Source organism: Ovis aries, chromosome 11, assembly GCF_016772045.2.
Source record: "Ovis aries strain OAR_USU_Benz2616 breed Rambouillet chromosome 11, ARS-UI_Ramb_v3.0, whole genome shotgun sequence".
Lineage (NCBI taxonomy): Eukaryota > Metazoa > Chordata > Mammalia > Artiodactyla > Bovidae > Ovis > Ovis aries.
The window spans coordinates 22,536,701-22,556,289 of NC_056064.1; the positions used below are offsets into that span (position 1 = coordinate 22,536,701).

A 19,589-nucleotide genomic window follows, 5' to 3' on the forward strand; every position below is an offset into this window, starting at 1 on the left:
GAGCGCGAAACGGGGAAAGGCGGAGGGAAAGGGGCCTAGGGGACCGAGGACGTAAGAGAGGCGTGTCCCCCTATCAGCAGAACCCGACGCAACACTGCCCGGCCCGCGGGGCGCGGCGGCCTAGACTCCGCCCCCGAGGCTCCCAAGCTGCCCCGCGCGAGGCTGGCCGGGAGAGACTGTCTTCCGGCGGAAGTCGACGCCACGCCCTCCCCGGCGCGTCTGTTTTCACAAGCGCCGAGTGGGGTGTCTGTGTTCTAGGGCACTGATTTCTACAGGTTCCCAACGCCCGGAGGGGCAGAGGGCGATCCGGATGGGACGCAGCCAGCCACTGTACGGCCTGTAATCCACTCTTACCCCCCAGCTACAGGTAACCTCCCGCCTCTAGGCCACTGAGCGCCTCCAGTTCTCCACTTCCAACGTTCAGGTGTTTTCCCTCTTTCCAAACCCGTGCAGACTGTTACACCTCGGACATTTAAGGGCTTCTGGACTCAGAAAATAAGCCGTTGGTGAACGAAAAATAAGTCACTACCTCTATCTACGCCCAAACATGAAGATTATTTACTGTGCCAAAGATGATTTCCTTCAAATCACTGATGCGTTAGTCTTTTTGGGGTGTGGGGCAGGACCGCGCATGGGATTGCTTTGAAGATCTGATGAGAACCATGACTCTCCCAAGAGAAATGCACGACAATTTTACAAATTAGCTTCGTAAGGTTCAGACCCAGAAGCCAGGGTAAGAATTCCCTTAAATAAATGTTTTGCTTGGTAGGAAGGATGAAGGGAGATGTGGAGTAGGGGAGACAAAAGGAAGAAGCAAATACTACCAGTAGAACATGGCCCAGATACTTTCAGGTATGTGATGTTTTTCTAAGTAAAATGATGAGCGATTGTCTTAGTTTACAGAAATCCATATGCCACAATTTCTAGAGGTATCTTGGATCTTTCTAAATCCTTCCCTGGTAAAATGGGGGATGTGAGCAAGAGTTTGAGGATATCTAAGTTGTAAAATGGACATGAGAACATCACCAATAAGCTGGACTCCAGACAGCTCTGTCTAGGATTTTATTAGACTGCTTTTTTCCCCCCAATATACCTGTATTGGAAGATTGAGACAAAAAGGCACAAACTCACATTAAATAAACAAGGTAATCTAATCAGGTCTACAAAGTGTATTTTGTAAAAGAAGTAGCACTAGGAACCAACCAAAATAAGTCAGGGAGTCCCAGCAGGGACTGTAAGAGAATTGGGGAAGATATACACGTGCCCACAATACTGACCCTGTCCCCTACGCCTCTCTGTGAGAAGGCCAGAGCCCAGCACCCCTCCTCCCCCCCAGAGGCACCGCTGCTTCCAACTGGGCCTGCGGCCCTGGAAATCCAGTGGAAGCAGCTGGTCTGAAGGGGCATGGCATATCCTCAAAGACTACCCTTGGAGCTAAGCCTTGCAACTGAAGCCCCTCTGAGTACTAGTCAGTTTGGGCAGGGTAAGAAGGGAAGGGAGGTACTTAAAAGGTATCATTGTCCAGCAGCGACACTCTCCACGGGGACAGAATAGTCCAGGCTCATCCCTCCTACGCTGACGTGGACTGGAGCCCCAGATCCAGCTGACCTCTGAAAATTCTAGTTCGGCTCACATGGATGCTGAGCTGGGGCAACTGGTGGAGGCGGGTGGAGCTAGAGAAAAGGCCCACAGAGAGCAAGCCCCGCTGCTCCCCAAGTTGGAGTGATATGTATGAATCTCAGAGAAGAACTGAAGGAAGGAGACCAACATCTGCTGACCCTCAAACCACGTAAACAATAGTCTGTATCACTGCTTGCTTCTCCCAGGCTAACGCACATCTGGACTTCACTTAGTTGATGAATGAAGGGAAAGCTTTAAGCACAAATATAATTACACCTATTACAGAACTTGTAGGAAAACATTTACATTTTTCTCCAGTAGGAATGCCACTTCAACTTTCCCTGTCAAATACGACCAGCAGTTGGACTGCTAATAAACCAACTGAATTGCCCCAGACCCATTACTATAGACCCCACAAGGTGTGGAGACTAAAAGGAAGGTGTGTTGGGGTATCTCGTGGTCCCAGAGGGGACTCAGTGAAGGCAGGAGCTAACCACGCTGAACCTGTCCCCCCAACCCCTTGCCCCAGGGGGCCACAGGGAAGCAGCCATCAGGAAGTCCCAGGCGTGACACTCCCTTATTGCACTTAGAAATCAGTAAGGCAAAACAAACTGACAAAAACCTAAGGACAGATCATCCCATTCTGCTTCTTGCTCCCCCAACAGAGATTTGGTCTCTCGTTAGCTTGAGTCACTGCACATTTGGCCAACAAACTTCACGAGGCTTGGGAGATGTCAAGTGACACCACGGCTATCTCAGATTCTCCCACCGGGAAGGCGTACTCCAGCGCTGCCAAGTCACAGGCAACTAGGAAACCCTCAGCAGCCTCTGCTCCTCCGCAGGCCTAGACTTTCACACCAGCCAACTTTGGTAGAATTCGCCGCTGCGATCACTCCTGGCTCTCAATTGTCCAGGGCAGAACTCTGGGTGGGGGCAGGGCAAGCTGAGCTCTTGATCCCCAAATTCCCTTCTGGCCACTAGAGAGGAGGGGGGAACATGTTCTGGGAAAAAGCTTTCTGCATGCTTGTTTTGTGCAGCATGAAAAGATCAAGACCCCTTGTGTCCTGATCAGCCTCAGACAGAGGACAGGAATCTAAGAAAGCACAGAGAGGAAGGGGTTATTGCTGAGTGGCAGCACCAGCCCAAAAGGGAAGAATAGTATGAACACAGAGCTCCTGGGGATGGGGGCAGGGGCTGGGCACACTATTAGGTATACAGGGGCAGACTCAATTCTAAGGGCCACGCTGGACAGTCCCCTCCAGGTAGAGTTGACCCAGGCATATTACAGGCTCTGCAGAGATTCAGAGAGAGTGGGCAACAGGAGGGCCAAGGAGCCATAGGTATTTCTAAGACGAGTGACCAGAGATGCGATGCCTGGGGCAGGGGTTATCTGTTGTTTAATTTTCAAAACAGACTGGCTGGGCCTTGGGCACTTCCATGGTGCCTAGAGTACTCTTAACAGTGGGTTCCTGGGAGCAGAGATCAGAGTTACAAAGCCACATTGATGTTCTGTGGAACTGGGGGGGAAACAAATCTATTTCTGCCTCATCCCCTCTCCCTCTCCCCCTGTGAGCACTCAAAATTGCAAAGACCTGCCCAGGAAGCCAAACATTTCAGTTTATCCCAAGATTGAAAACAAAGTAAATCATTTAAATCACCACATCACAAAAGGTAGCTATTTTCAAAGACTAAAAATGTCACTTGGAAATAAAGGGGGGGTGGGGAGGGCACACAGAAATGGGTCAAGAACACAATGGTTGGAGAGGGAGGCGCTGTAAATACAGCCGCCTACAACGCCACACATCTCAGAGGGGCAGGTTCCCGCTCACACGGGCTGCATAATACCAGACGGTCTATTTGTTCACAACAGTAAAGGGCATCTAGAATTAGCTACGGTAAGGGGTCAGAGTTGCCTGAAGAACGGGCACAGAAGGCTGCGTCCGGAGATGGCCTGTCACTCGGGAGCGTGGAGCTGCTGGGCCTTCCTGTTGACCACTGTCTTGCAAAACTGGAAGAGAAAGAAAACAGAAACACTAAACCATGGACGGGGAATTACAAAAGGAGGAAGGACGCCAGCGGAGGGTGGGGGGTGAGGCCAACACCCATCCTGTCCTACACTTTCATCTCCCGTAAGTTCTCCTCAAGCGTGTGGGGCAGGAAACGCAGAGGTTTGCAGCACAGCGGCTGAGTCCCGCCCCTACCCCTGTGCTAGGCAGCAAGGTTTTATTGGATAACATTATTTTTCCTCAGAGCCAGATGGGGAGCAGGGCCAGCCAGGCCTTTCGTTCTGTGCCTAAGCCCCTCTGAGCTGCTGGAGTAAGAGCAAGTCTGGAGGCTCTGGGAGCTGACAGAAGGAAGGATCTTGGGAAGGGGTAACCACGTGCAACAAGGGACATCCCAACCTGGTCCTATGGCCTGGGCAGAAATACTCTCCCAGTACCTGAAAGGTGCTGTTTCCGATGGGGACAGTCTGGGATCAGAGGGTACAGAGAGGAAGGAAATGAAGCACCAGACCCAATGAGGACCACTAGGAAAAGCTGTCTGGCCAGCAAATTTTCCAAGGGCGGGGCAGGGAATGGCTCTGGTCCAGGGGGTAAAGGAGCAACCAGAAGACCAGCTTCCACTTGAAATGGCTCCCCTCACGGGAGGAAGAGTAATTAGGTGCAGATAAGCTTTGATTCTCATCCATCCGCTGCCCCCTCCCCAGCCCCACGTCCCACCACCCTGCCCGTCTCTAGTGGATTTGTATCCAGTCGCATGGATCCCTGAAATGTCTTGAAAGCCATCATCTCCTTCAGTGGAAGCCCGAGAGCTCTCCAGCACCACAACCATCATTACGACTAGAGGGCAGGATGAGCAAAGAGGCGAAGACCCAGACTGATGACTGATTTTGGCGTCTGTGATGCGCTCAGTGAGAAACTTGGTACATACGGTGCAGGAGGGGGAGGAGTGGCTTTAGTCATCTGCCGTCATGCCTTTCACTGGGTCCTTTTGTCTCATCTGCAACAGAAGAAAACAGGAGAAATGGGAGGTGTCTGCTGCTGCTAGAACTCCACCACAGGCACAAATTCCTCCCCCTCAAGCCTGCCAGCGGATAGTAGAGCATGTATTTTGCGCACAAAGCAAATCGGAAGAATTGAATTCTGCGTACACAGGGCCAATGCCACACAGTTTACAGCTCTGTCACTGGTCCCACCACCCATGATTTCTAGTTCTCTCCCCTGCGTCTCAGTGTTGGGGTTTAGTTCTTAGGCTCCTCTCTTTCACTCATTCAACAAATATTTATGAAGCATCTTTTTTTTGGCAAGGCACAGATCCCAGCCTGAAGATTCAGCCATGAACCAAAACAGACCAAGTTTCTTCTCAGGGAGCTTACATTCTGGGACAAAGTAAGGGGAGGACAGAGAAACTAATCCACGTCAGATGGGGCTGCAGGTTGCTGGGGTGGAGAATGGCTCTGGGGAGGTGCTGTTTTATGAGATGCCTGGGGAAGGCCTCTCTGATAAGTGACGTCAGAGACCTGAAGGAAGTGAGGCAGGAAATCCTGTGGGTACTGGGGCGGCGGCAGGGAACATTTCAGGCAGAGGGAATAGCAATTCCCTTTCCTGGGCTCTGCTTAGAGGCTTCGCCTGGGACTTGCATGTTTCCAGGGCGGGTGTGTGTGTATGTGTGTGTGTGTGTGCGCGCAGGTTCCATCCCTGGTTGGGGAGAACCCCACATGCTGTGTGACATGGCAAAAAAAAAAAAAAAAAAAAGAGGCTCTGGCCAGTCTGCCCAGTCAGCCAAGTGGGCACAGGGATGGAGAGTGCAGGTAGCAGATCTCAGCTTGGCAGAAGTGCGAGGCTGCTGGAGAACAGGACAGGGTCTTCTCTGGGAGCACTGAGTGGTCCCTGTCCCCAGCACCTTTCAACAGCACTGGACACAACTTCTTGCTGGGAACACCGTGCGGGCGATTGCTATCAAATCCTTTCCAACTTGAAAACAGGTTCTAATTGCAGGATGTCTATAATATGTCTATTATAACTTCCCATCAGACATGTCTTCACTGTCCATGAATTTTCTGCACCAGGTTCAATCTTTACTCATTCAACAACTTTTGAGCCCCTCAGAGCATAAGCGCTGGAATCAGACTGCCTGGATCGCATTCTGGCTTCATCACTAAATTGTGACCTTGAACAAGTTACTTCACTGCTCTCTAAGCCTCAATTTCTGTAATAATAAAAATAGAGATAATAACAGACACTACATATGTCATGGGGTTGTAGTGAAGGTTAAGATATTCAGGGAGAGTACTTAGCACAGAGGAGTGCTTGGAACACTGTACCTGTTATCAGCCCTGTTATGTCTTTGTTCTAAATAGCATGGCAAACAGGCCATGTGTGCGCGTAACACTCAAGAAGCTGCACGTTTAAGCTACAGCCTCCTCAGTTGTGCTTTATTCACTAGACTTTCAGCCACATTATTCAGAGACTCTATCTCATCAGTAGTAGCTCTCCACTGGGAAACATCTTTGAATATACTTCCCGCCACAGTTCAAACCCACGACCATTGTTTACCGCGCCCATCCCCCCCCAACTATTATAAATCATTGAGCCCACATGGAACCTGAACATGAGAAAAACATCCTCCTGGTCCTCCCCAGAGGTTCCGATAGTCACTCCCTACTGATAATGATTACTGTGATTATATCTAAGCTCGTAGCTCGGTCTTTCAGGCTATAGTTTTCTCAAAATCTTTTTCTTTCCTTGGCTGTGCTGAGCCGCTTGTGAGATCTTAGTTCCTTCACCAGGGACTGAACCCGAAGCCACAGCAGTGACAGTTCCTAGCTCCCTCTTGGAATGCCTCTTCCCTGTAGATTTTGCTCAAAAGTCACTTTCCTGAATGGTGGCTTTAAATTTGTATTGTTCCTATAACTTCAGTTATCCATAGTAATTAATATATTACTTTATAAGAGCTTAACAAACTCGATTTTTCTTGAGTCAAATTTTTTAAAAGACAGAAAGTTACCCTTGTGGTGTGAGGTTGGAATTGGAAGTATTTGTGTGAACATAATAGATCAGAGAGATTTAAAATCCCTCCTCCTACGAGGTCTGGGGTCAGCAGCACCCCAAGAGTGATGACCACACCCAGGTGAACAAAGGTAACTTCACCGGGACTGGACAAGAAGGACAGTCTGTGATCCTTTGGTCTGAAATACAGACGCTGGATCTAATCATGCAGAAGCACTGGACTAACCCCAACTGAAACACCGTCTACAAGATGACTAGCCTATCACCTCCACGAATGTCAAGGTCATGGAACTCCCAGAAAACAGAGGTTGCGCCAGACTGAGACTAGAGGGTGCTCTGGTGGATGCTGTTTTATCCTTTTCTTCGTATTCTTGTCATTTTCATTAAGTTTGAAACTCTTTCAGAAAACAACAACAAAAAAGAAACTCCTTCAAAATAATTACAAACCCCCCACCCCACCCCCCAAACCAAAACTGGGAACGTCCCTGGTGGTGCAGTGACTAGGACTCCATGCAGGGGACCTGGGTTCGATCCTTGGTCAGGAAGCTAGATCCCACATGCCACAACTAAAGATCTGGAGTGCCCACAACTTAAGACCCAGCACAGCCAGCCAAATAAATAAATGTGAAAGAAGACAGAAATGGGCTCATTACATATCTGCTCACTAATGACCATTCACGTACATTTTCAATAATCAAAGAGGCTAAGGTTTAGTATCATGGGAACAAAGCTCTTTGGGTCTCAAGCAGATACCTGTAGACCCTGAGAGCTCACTGCCTGACTTGAATTTACTAACGCAAAGCCAGGTCCTGGTCTCCTATTTCTTGAAATAAAATGCAACTTCCTATCAGGAAACATGATAGCTTCCTTTACTCTCAAAGACAAGGTCCCCCCACAGAGGGTGCACCGAAATAAAAATGCATTATTTCATTCTTATAATGAAATGTTCTACGAATGCTTATTTCCTGTTTCCTGGGGCCTAAAATGAGAGATTTTATCTAACGTTTGTAGTGCTCCTCGGATCAAGCCATTACCGGCTATCTATGTACATACAGTCGAGGAACGTGAAAACAGAAGCTCCAGTCCTGGAGCGTTTCTTTTTAGCAGTGCTTTGCTCTAGGGAAAGAGGCCAGGGGTCGGAAGAAAGGGACTTTTATTCATCTACTTATTTTTATTTATTTATTTGGTGTTTTTTTGTTTTTAATATTTTTTCCATCTTTTGAAAAGTGCTTTTCCTATAAGCATGAAATACACCTTTGACTTAAAGGAACTTGTAAAAGTATCAGTGTCAGTTTCCTGGGTGTGATATCATACTGTCATTTTGCAAGACGTAGTCACTGGAAGAAACAGATCTCTCTCTATCATTTCTTACCACTGCATGTGAATCTCACAATCATCTCAAAATAAAAAGTTCCGTAAATTAAGCTAGAAGGAAACCTAAAAAGGAGGGGATATGTGTACAGGCAGCCGATCCACTCTGCTTACAGCAGAAGCGAACACAACACTGTGAAGCAAGTACACTCCAACAGAAATTAAGTGAAGGCTTAAGCCAGTAAGAAAATCACTTATGGCACTGAACGGCAACCACAGACCTGTTCTGAAAGCACACAAATACAAGGCAAATGTGGATCTGTTCTTAGAACTTCTTTAGAAACCTCCTCTACAAACAGGTTCGGCCTTTTGGGGAAGAAATCTGGCAATAAGTAACAAGAATTTTAAATCCTCTAATTCTACTTGTAGGAATTTATTCTAAGTAAATAATCCTAATTATCCAAACAATGGAGTGCATAGAAATTTCTCATCGTGGCATTATTTATAAACAATGAAAACCTGCGAACAACACGAGGGAAAATCCAGCACGGGCAAGAGAGTACAGAGCGAGACGTAGCTACTGTGAGAAATGTGTATGTGAAGGAACTTTTTTCCTGGTTTGAATGCTGTTATAATGTTTAGAGAAAGGTGAGAGGACCACCCAGGCTCGTACAGTACCATCAGACCTAAGTAAAAGTGTGTAAGAATTCTTAAAATGTTTACAGTGGTTGTTTTTAAATAGAGTACAAGTGATTTTTTTCTATTTTTTTAGTTTCCTGAAAACTGTTTAATGCTTATATATTATCTTAATATCGAAAAATTTAAATATTTATAAAGAAAATAAAGCTGCTCCCCTATTTCAAGATGCTGGTCAATGTTCCAGGTGGTCTGCTCTGGGGTCAATCGCTGCTGGGCAGGGCGGAGGGAATTAAGACTCCAAGGACAGCATCAGCCTCAAGACAGGGATCCCTCGGCCTCAGAAGAACTAGCTCTGCCCTCTGCAGGCACTACGGGAATCTCAGATACAATCTTCCACAGCCCAGCACGTGAACCAGGCACTGAGTGTTTTAATCTGAAGACCCTTGTCTATCACAATCCCAAATGGGGAACTCTGGGATGTATTATCACGCACTTCACTGCACAGGGATGTTTAGGTAATTGAAAGGTAACTGCTCCAGTGTTTAAGACTTAAAATCTAGAAGTAATGGTGACTCATCAGTCAAAAAGCCAGAGGATGGAGCAAAGGCCCTCTTCATCCATACTAAAGGGATGAGAAAGAGACAGGCACATTCAGACTCAAGCAAATGGAAAGGGAGATTGTCTACAGAGATGCTCAGAGACAAGCCCGCCAGGTGAGCCCACAGAGCAAAGAGTGCCACGAAGCCTCTGAGCTCCATCCCAAAGTACAGAGCCCAGAAAGGATGGACAACGGAGGGATCAGAGGAGCCAAAAGAGTTAGAGAGGAAGACCCACAGGGGAAGACGACAAAAATGCTGCGGGATCTTTAATCACGTGTTCTTTGCTGTTCTTCAGCAAATGTTCTAGAGAGTCCTGTAAACAGGGAACTGAAGTTTTTTGTTTTTTTTTTTTTTACAATTTTTAAGATGAATCCTCTTCTTCCCATCTCATTATCTCGAGTTAATGACCAAGGCCCAGGAGGTACCTGTTCTCTGAACTAGAAGGTATCCTTAACTTCTCTGCAAAGAATACCCGTGGCACAGACGGTCGAGAGGATGTGGTGACAGTGTGTGTCAGATGTCAGCTTACCACACGCGACAGGCACGTGGGAAGACCTCATAAATGTCAGCTTCTATTAATAATAGAGTATGTTACTGTGTGGGAATTCCCTGGCAGTCCAGGGGTTAGGACTTGGTACTCTCATTGCCATGGCCCTGGGTTCAATCCCTGGACAGGGAACTAAGATCCCGTAAGCCACAAAAAAGCAACTTATTGCAAATCAACTATATACTTCAATTAAAAAATATGGACAGATGGATATGTTTATGACTGCCATGTTCATAAGACAGGGAGTTCCCCATTACAGGAGGTGCTCAAGCACAAGCTAATGGGAAAGGGCAGAGAAGACTCAAGCACTGGCCACATAATTAGACTAAATGACCTTTAAGGTACTTTCTTCCACTTTTGAGATTATGAGTTTCTTAAGAGCAGGAGAGGAGGGAGGGGGACGGAGAGCCACTGCTCCCCCACAGGCACTCATTTCCTGACATTTTTGTTTTTAGGGCAAAGGACTAATCTCTTGATCCCTTGCTTCTCAAATCCTTGAGCCTCATCCAAGAATGGCGGGTTCACCTCCCAGAGGACAAGAGTTACGGCAGGGGTGACTGTGGCCTTATAGTGACCTCTTGTAACTCACAAAACAACCCACCCACACCAGACTGCTATGCCTTGGTTTAAAGAATAACAGTCATAATTTCTATCACAAACTTGCAGTTAATCATGGCAGGCTGGATGCAGTACAAGCATTTACTGCTATTTCTCCCCCAAAGAGTAGCACGATGACAGTAAAGGAATTTAAATGAAAGAAAAAAAGATGGAAAGATGGAAAACTACAAAGACAACAAGAACAGAGGAGACAACAGCAGGTAAGAGGTGGAAACAGCACTCTGGAAGACGAAAGGAGGACGGAGGAGCGGTGACTAACTGCAGAGCAGCAGGAGCTGCAGGTGAGGAGGGCAGCCCACAGGGAGTGGACCCATTACTGCCGCAGGTTCTCCAGAAGCTTGGGAGCCCGCAGCACCAGGTGCCTCTACGTGGAGGGAGTGCAGCTGGGTGAGAAACGGGTGACATCTTTGCAAGTGGAAATAAAGAAGAGTTTGGCTCTGGCGTGCCCTGGTGTTCCCTCCCCTGGTTCTCAGTCTGCCCCCAGGACCTTTCCCTAGATCAGCTCCCAGAAGGCTGGCCTTGACCAGCCCCATGAAAAAAAAGGCTGGCGTGTCCTCTTGAAGCAAAACGAGCAGCCCAAGAAAAACAGACTCAGGAGCCGGAAGTGGGAAGCCCCAGTGGAACCATCTGACTACCCTTCAGTAAGCCCAGCCACTGATTCAGAACGTGGGTGAACTCCGAGAGATGGTGAGGGACAGGGAGGCCTGGCGTGCTGAAGTCCTTGGGGTCGCAAAGAGCTGGACACAATGGAGCGACTGAACAACAATAACAACAACTGATGCAGAGGGCTTCATCCACTTTTTGGAGCTTCACTCTTCACTGTGAATGGATAGCCCAGGACCCCCAGTCATCAGAGGGAAGCCCCTAAGAGGAAACACAAAGTCCAACGGGAAGAGGAGCTCAGTGGAAACGATGTTCAGGGGGAAGAGAGACCTCAAAACCAAATGTAAGAACCAAACCCCATACTTCAGACAAGGAAAGTGATGCCAAGACCAGAACAAGCAGTGCTTAAGAATGTCTTCAATTCAATAGAGGAGACAAAGTTGACTTCAGAAAACCTCTCCTAGAAAGCACACAAATAAGGAGACAAAACATAAGAAAATTAGAAGGTTGATTCATGATGCCCAACTTCTAACAACAACAACAAAAAATTCCAGAAAGAGAACAAAGAGGACAGAGGGGAGAAAATGATGAAACAGGGGACACAGAAACATTTTCCAGAACTGAAGAGATCTTCAGATTAAAGTGTCTACCGAGTGGGAGCAAAATGAATGAGAATGAACCAACCTCAACTACTGACACTGTGGCAACCAGCCCAACCACCCACCCCGGTGAGACTCAAAGACACAGCTTAACGATACAGACACAAAACTAAGCTAACAACAAGGGATGTGTTTACTAACCTCCTAAGAAAACCAGAAAATTATCCACGGAAGAAATGAAAATCAGATATGACAGGGTTCATATATATATATGTATATGTATGGCTGAGTCCCTTCACTGTTCACCTGAAGTGATCACAGTATGTATTAACTGGCTGTACCCCAATACTAGAGAAGGAAATGGCAACTCACTCCAGTATTTCTGCCTGGAAAATTCCATAGACAGAAGAGGCTGGCAGGATACAGTCTATGCAGTCGCAGAGTTGGACATGACTGAGCTAATGTATGTATACCCCAACACAGGAAGTTAAAAAAAAAAAAAAAAAAAGGATTGCAAGGGGCTACTTCCGGAGGCGCAACCTTGGGGATGGGGCAGAAGAAGCCAGTGTCTTCCTCCTAAGTGTGGGATACTACCTGAGTGTCAAACCAATAAAAATACTTGTGGGGTGATGGTACTGACTGTGGCGACAGTTTCACGAATGTCTGTTTATCTGCAAACTCCTTGAGATGGGCACATTAAATAGGTGCAGCTCTCTGTATGTTAGTCAGACCTCAGTAAAGTGGCTTTTTTTAAAAATGGAAAGAGAAAAAAAAACTCTGAAAGTAAAACTTTGATAAAAATATTTTTAGAAAGAAGAAAAATAAGAAAGGAAAGCGACATGTGAGCCAGAAGTATAGTCAGCACAAAGGTCCCATGCAGTTGCGAACAGGGTCAGAACACGTCTCCCCCAGCGGTTCTGCTTTCTTTTCCACCACCAACTATTTAAAAAATTCCAGTTCCAAGGCGGGATTTCTGCATCTGCAGTTATCTTGGACAATATAGATCATCCAAACTTTTGGCACAATTATCCACAGAATGGAGAAACAAAGACGAGGGCTGGGGACTGAAAAAGAACTCTGTGAGGACGAGTGCCTGTGAGCTGTGGACCTAAGGGAGGCAGCTCAGCAGATCCCCTGGACAACCTGCCCAGCACCAAGAATTCGAATCCGACCCCAAGAGTTTTATACTCTTTATACCCCAAGAGTTTTTAAACATTGGCTGTTGGCCAACATCTCCATGACCCTGGGGTATGCTGGCCGGCTTGGCAGCAACAGGCAACTGGCACTCAGACTAAAACCTCAGTGGCTCTGTCCCTGCTCCTCCATTTGGTAACTTCTTTTTTTTTTTGGTCAGGACTCAGGTGACCACAAGATTCAAGGCTTCTCTCTTGCACTGTTAGAATCGCCAGAGCTCTGGACATTAAAACCTACCGCTTCCTGAAGATCTTTAGCAGAAGCAGGACTTGTGTCCAAAATCCTGCCACTTCCCTGGAACTGCAGCTGAATGAATAACTTAAACATCTGCCTTCAACAGGAACTCACTCAGCAAACCGCTGCAACCAGTGAGTCAGCCCGGAAGTGTCATCCTGGAGGGTAGAATCCATTCCCCACGGGGCTCCCCCTCTAAGGAAGAGCTCGTGGGCCCACTTTCCATCAAGACCAGCACAGTGAGTGGGAGCACCAGTGTAGTGGGGGTAGCTTGGACCTGGGTCTGCGTCTCACCTGAGGGCCCGCTGGAGAGCCAGGCACGGCTGTGCAAAGCTCTGTCTGCCAGACACCAGGCTCCGTGCCAACCCTCCCAGGGCAAGGAGGGAGAGATGGATGGCAGTTCCTATGAAACGGAGCTTCCTGCCTTATTTTTAGCCCCGAGAGGCAGGAGGGAGACCCCGATGGCATTTAGACGGAGGAGAAGCGGCCGAGTGACTGAAGTGCTAAGGCTCCTCCTCCCTTGACTGTGCCACCTGCAGGCTCTGTGACCCTGGGCCCGGCCTTGAACTCTCAGGGCCTCTACCTCCTCACCTGAGTGTGGGTAACAGCGGCACCCCCTCACAGGGGTTGTGAGAACCACAGGAGATGGGCCGAGACCTGGAGAAGCCCTCCGAATGATGCCTCACACTGGTGGGTGCCTGAGTGCTATTTACTAACAGTCTCCTCAGAGGGAGTCTTGTAGGCAAGCAGCCCCAAATTCCTCAAAGGAGGCAAGAGGGGTGCTAGGTCTTCAGGCTCACATGGAACAGCAGGTAGCTCTCCTTCTGGGAACCATGCCAAGCCAGAAAAAAAAAAAAAAAAGGCAGGGGCAAAGGCTCCAAACTCTACAATAGCTCCAACACCGTTAAAAAGGGGTTGTGGTGTGCATTCCACCGCTGTCCTCTGTGGGTTCCGTGCGTGCTATTCGTGGACCAGCCCGGCCTGCCTCCGCCTCCCGGGGCCACCTCCGCCTCTGCAGCCCAGCACGGCTCCCCCACGCAGCTCTGGAGGGCCGTTGCGGCAACTGTGTTACTCACTTGGCGTTCAGCACAGCCCGCCATATCTGTCTCTCTGGATATGCCAAGACCTCGACTAGACTGCAAGTTCAAGAGCACAGGCTGCTTTCTTCCTTGTAGTTCCCATATCGCCTGGCATTAGACCTTACCCACAGTGGACGCTGACATGCTCCTAGAACCACAGGACGGTGCCCTCAGTGAGCTGCCCAGCACGACAGTCTCCTAGCGGACAGCCCCGGAGCCTCCTCGGGCCTCCCACGTACCTCATCCAGCTGTCTCTTCGTCTCGTCTTCCATCCTTCGAATGTCATCCATCGTCAGGTCGACCCACTTGTCCAGCCAACAGAACAGCTGCCGGTGGAAGTTTGTAAACAGACGCCTCTCTTGCTATAAAAAGGAGGGACCCAAGTTAGAACCGGAAGGTGTGGGCTGCTGTGGCAGCCCTCTTGCCCACACCCTCCATGCCAGCACCCACACTGTACTGGGAAGGTTGGGGGAGGAGTTGTAGGTACCCCACTGGCTGATCTGGATCGATCCTCCAATCCCTCAGGTCAGTGACCCTTGCCTCCACATTTCTGATGGGTATGGCCTCAAGTCAAGCCCCCGGGGAGAGGGTGGTGCCTAGCTTGCCCCAAGACAAGGCAAGCGCCTTGTCAGGCCAAGACAGGCAATCCATGAGCCAAGATCCCCAAACGACTGTGCCAAGTTTCTTCCTTGTCTCTGGAGCCTAAAGACCAGGTTAAAACTGACTAGCAGCAGCAGGATTCCCTGGCAGTCCAGTGGTTAGGACTCTGTGCTTCAACTGCCAAGGGCTTGGGTTCGATCCCTCGTCAGGGAACTAAGATCACGCGTGCTGCATGGCATGGCCAAAAATAAGTAAATAAAACTGGCCAGCAGCTATGAAATGTTGCTCAATTTTACCAGACTCTCACACATCAGAGAGAAGGATATAGAAACTTCTTAGGTGCCACTGGGGCAAGTTACTGTTTTCCTGGGTCTCCCATTTACACGTTATTATTTTTGTCTGATACTCTCTTGCTAAAAAACAAAGGGGGAAAAAAAAAAAAAGCCTTAGATTTGTCTAGTTCAGTAATTCAGGGTACTGGAGAATTTGGTCCATAGTACTTTTTGCCTTTTGATGTCAAGCAAAGATCCTGAGTTTTATTTGCCATTTAATCATAACAAGCCCCCTCCTATTTCCTTCTTTTGCCTCAGTTGCCTTCCCATTTGCATGTGGTTCCCCTGGATGAACAGCGTTAATCTCTAAGAGTCTGGTGCAAGAGGAAGTGGGGGTCTGGGAAATCAGACCTAAACATCCTGATGCTGGCCAACCTAGGATACAAGCCACATGGGTTGTATGATCTTCTCTTGGGCAAAACACCCCCCACCAACACACTGGAAGGCCCCCCACCCTGGCCACTTACCTTATGTATAAAGTTTTCCACTTTGTTCTGCAGGCCCCACCACTTGAACTTGACAGTAACCAGTTTGTATGCACACATGTATGGGCAGTCTTTCTGATTTACAAGTTCTTGCTGTATTAGAAACACACCCACAGGCAGACAGGTAACTAAGAGAGCCGACCTCTGGCTCTCCCTTGCGCGAAACCCCCCCCCCCCCCCTCCAGTTCCCCCCCTCCAGGAGGGAGGCCCAACCACACTGGCCCCAGCACCCCCTGGTGGTGAGAGTGTGAACTGCACCTTCCAATTGGGGCCCAAGGGTCCTCGGCCTGTTTTGATAGATTTAAATTTTGCTGGGTCCTCTTCTGCCTTGTAATCCTGTCAGAAGTTGGGGGAGGGGGTGGGTCGAGAAGAGAGAAAGAGATCAGATTTTCCACCACAGTACAGTTCATACCATTCTTGATGCTTCTGGCACAAAGAAAACATGGGAAAGTCTATAAACAAGATATAGAACTGTTTACTTTTGCCTCTGAGGAGAGCTCTCTGTGATTTTGTCTGCCAGGGCTTGTTTTCAGTTTTACCAGACTGTGTGAGCAGGCCTGGATTTCCACTGGTTAAGATGGGGATTTGAAACCTGGAGGGAACATCCAGAGCACCAGGGAAGGTGTTTTCAAAACACAGTTGACCCTTGAGCAACGCAGGGTAATTTTAAAAAACAGGTAATTCTAAAACAGCAGCTGGAGCTGAGAGCAACCAGCCAGTTGTTTCTGAAATCTTCCAGTCCCACCTCTCTCTGGCTTGTTCTGTTTTTGTTTTTAAACTGCCTTGTTTTAATAAAATCGTTATTGGAAATGTTTAATGTATTGACTTTATCCTCTTGTGTACTACTGTCTATCTCCCTTCACTGATTTAAATTGCAGTCAATGCTGTGTGTTAATTAACAGTAACAAAAGTTTACTCTTGGGCTGTTTCTCTGCATTAACTAATGTGGGCAAGGGAAAAACCAAACTCCTTATAGTATCTACTTATCAAAAATAACAAAGATATCCAATCACATGCATACACATACAGTGGTAAAGCATCTTCCAAAGTGAAGGAGATTATTTATTAAACCTTCCCTACCTCTGCTTCTCTCCACTCGCATGAAACAACAAGAATTGACAAAATACTCAAAGGGCCATACTCTGGGCTAGTGTTTCTGTCTGAGAAACATCTGGGGATGTTCAGTGTGAGGTATACAGATGCACACTTAGGATCTATCACATTGCTATATATGTTATACTTCAATGAAAAGTTTTTGTTTTTTTGTTTTTGTTTTAAATCCACTCATCTTTTGAGGATAGCAGTGGGGATATTAGGCCAAGAAGCACAAGACTGTGTATCTGGGCCACTATTTGCCTGGTGGTATCCCCAAGTCAAGATAAGGTGATTGTTAACACTCATTTAGAAAATAAAATTCTCAAGAGAGAACTTCCCTTTGACTCAAGCTGGTATGATTCCTTGGTTTCTCTGACATAAGTGACTTCTGCATCTCAGAGGCCACCCACACAGCTGAATAGTCCCTACCTTGCTAAGCACTTGGCTTCGATCTGCAATGTCTATATACACAACTTCCACATGTTTCCACGCCTCAGGCTCCAATTTATGCACCTGCAGGAACAAGGGTGACCACTCGTTATGCACAGTTTAATAGCTACCACAGCCTTTACCCAGAATGGACATCTAACAGCAGCTGTTCCCATAGCCATAGTCATGAGATTCCTACCAGTACATATAAAACTATCCAAAGGAGTGGGAGGGTGAACGAATTTTAAGTGGACATACCTTTGAGAACTAATGCTCTGATTTTTCAAGCTAAATATGACTGCAGCAGCCCAAGACACTCTCCAGGCTCCCCCAGCACCTTCTTTATTTCCCTATGTTCCCCTTTTGTAAAGACTGCATATTCCTCTTGTGAGGATGCTGCCTGCTTAGCCATATACTGCTTATTTTGATGCTCTTAAAAATTATTAATAACTAACTTGGAACTTCCCTGTGGGCCAGTGGTTAAGACTTTGCCTTGCAATCCAGGGAGCTAGTATCCCTCATACCTTATGGCCAAAAAACCGGAACATAAAAAACAACAGAAGCAACACTGTAACAAATTCAAGGAAGACTTCAGAAATGGTCCACATTAAAAAAAAGTAAAATATCTTAAAAAAAGATAAAAATTAACTAACTCAAAGAGGTGGTATGAGATACGAAATTCTGATACAAGTTCAAAGGGTACAAAAGGATATGATAAAAAGTAACTCTTTCTCTTGCATGTCTCTCAGTCAGCTCCCAGGCACCACCACTGCAGAGATTTTCTTTTAATACAGAAGGTAGCACATATTTTACATCCTTTTTTTCCCCACTGAACAATATCTCTTGAAGACTGTTCCCTATGTGCTCTTTTTAATGGCTGCATAATAAACAGCTACATGGTTGCACAATGTTTAACAGGATCCCACTGGTGGGCTCTTATGTTGTTTTTAACCCTTGGCTACACCAAGAATGGCTCAGTCGTAAAGAATCCCCCTGACAATGCAGGAGACTTTGGTTTGATCCCTGGGCTGGGAAGAGTCCCTGGAGGACGAAATGGCAACCCACTCCAATATTCTTGCCTGGGATATCCCACGAACAGAGAAGCCTGGCAGGCTACAGTCTGTGGAGTCACAAAAGAGTTGGACATGATGTAGTGACTGAACAAACACCAAGAATGCAGCGATGAATCTCCCTGTATATTGTTATTTCACATATATGAAAATATAACTATAGTATAAATTCCTAGGTGTGGAATTGCTGGAGTAAGGGACAGGTATATTTTAAATCTGAGGAGTTACTGGCAAATTGTGCTCTACAGAGGCTGTAATTTTGATAGGCTTTTTATCAGGGGTGTGGGGGGGCACTGCACAACGTGGCTCGTGGGATCTTAGTTCCCTGACCAAGGATTGAACTCAGGCCCAGGCAGTGAAAGTGCCGAGTCCTAACCACTGGGTGGTCAGGGGGTTCGCTCATTTTGATGTTATAAAACTTCAGCTCTTCTGTGCCAGGAGTTGCATTTTAGACCAATCTCAGCACTAGCAGAAGGTCCTGGAAAGCATCTTGGAGATCATATTTCTCAGAGTAGAGACAGAGCAATCCCATGCTGGTAGGACAGATCTAGGCACAGGCTGCAAGCTTCCTGGCCAAGAAAAAGGAGACCGCGGTGAAGACCCTTTGGCAGGGATAGAGTCTCAGCACCCTGTCCTGAGCCCTGGAGCCCTCAGGGGGCTTGGGAAGTGTTACTTACGTTCTCCAGGGTCCCAAGATCGGGCTTGTGCCAGGTTTCAATTTTAATCAGAAAGTCTTCTTTCATGTACTCGTTCTGTGGGAGGTGGAGAGGACACCTGCAGAACCACTCGGCTCACAGCTGCAGAGCAGCCACCCCTCGCCACCCGCTCAGGGCAGGCAGGGACCCCGGCCTCTGCCTTGTCCTGACAGCTCACTGTACCAGGAGCCCGCAGTAGGCCAGGCGCACGGCACCTCACTCAGTCCTCACCCCAGCCTGTGAGGACCCTCACCTCACATCCGAGCAAAGTGAGGTTCCGAGCAGACTTCCCAAGGCCACAGAGATAACCACAGACCTGGGCCTCAAACTCAGTTTCGTCTGACTTCAAAATGCACGTGCTTAACCCACGTATCTCTGCCATTCAGCTCATGCGCAGGGTGTGCAGGCTGGCTGGCAGCGTGGGAAGAGCACGGGAAGACTTCCTGGCCGTCCAAGCGTGCTGCCCCCCTTCCCCCGCCACCAGCCAGCCTTTTGCTGAGCCCTGAAGTTCTCAGCCATTTAAGCCTTCATTCCTAATTACCATCTTCTTCCCTTAGTGCTTTTTAAAACCTGGAACTACTTAAAGGAAGAACATGTTAACCCCCTACCTCCTCAGTGGGAATCAGGCTCCCCGACACTTCCTGTGTTTCCCTAGACGAGGATGCTGCAGGGAGGACAGGAGGGGGCACTGACAGAGGGGCTGGGCAAGGAGAAGAAACCAGGCTGATGCCACAGTTCTGCCTAGCGCCAGTGCTCACTGGGTCAACAGATGCCCAAATGGGAACGCCCTGATCGGGTCAGCGGCACTGGAGTTTTCTGTGAAGCCTTGAG

The 19,589-nt window shown here is 47.9% G+C and overlaps 1 protein-coding gene and 1 long non-coding RNA gene across 2 annotated transcripts in view; one reads left to right on the forward strand and one right to left on the reverse strand.

The window, feature by feature from the left end:
* Window positions 1-171: 171 nt before the first annotated feature.
* Window positions 172-1,154, forward strand: LOC114116888 (uncharacterized). The gene is made up of 2 exons (XR_003590724.3): window positions 172-367; window positions 454-1,154. It is a non-coding gene; the product is annotated as an uncharacterized LOC114116888 (long non-coding RNA).
* The window catches only part of PITPNA (phosphatidylinositol transfer protein alpha), a 35,719-nt gene continuing 17,179 nt past the window's right edge, over window positions 1,050-19,589 (reverse strand). The window contains exons 6-12 of the mRNA XM_004012544.5: window positions 18,741-18,815; window positions 16,994-17,077; window positions 15,728-15,805; window positions 15,452-15,562; window positions 14,292-14,414; window positions 4,552-4,620; window positions 1,050-3,628 (exon numbers count right to left, since the gene is read on the reverse strand). Of these exons, the coding sequence (XP_004012593.1) occupies window positions 4,576-4,620; window positions 14,292-14,414; window positions 15,452-15,562; window positions 15,728-15,805; window positions 16,994-17,077; window positions 18,741-18,815 (516 nt within the window). The 3' untranslated portion in view covers window positions 1,050-3,628; window positions 4,552-4,575. The remainder of the gene's footprint in view (window positions 3,629-4,551; window positions 4,621-14,291; window positions 14,415-15,451; window positions 15,563-15,727; window positions 15,806-16,993; window positions 17,078-18,740; window positions 18,816-19,589) is intronic.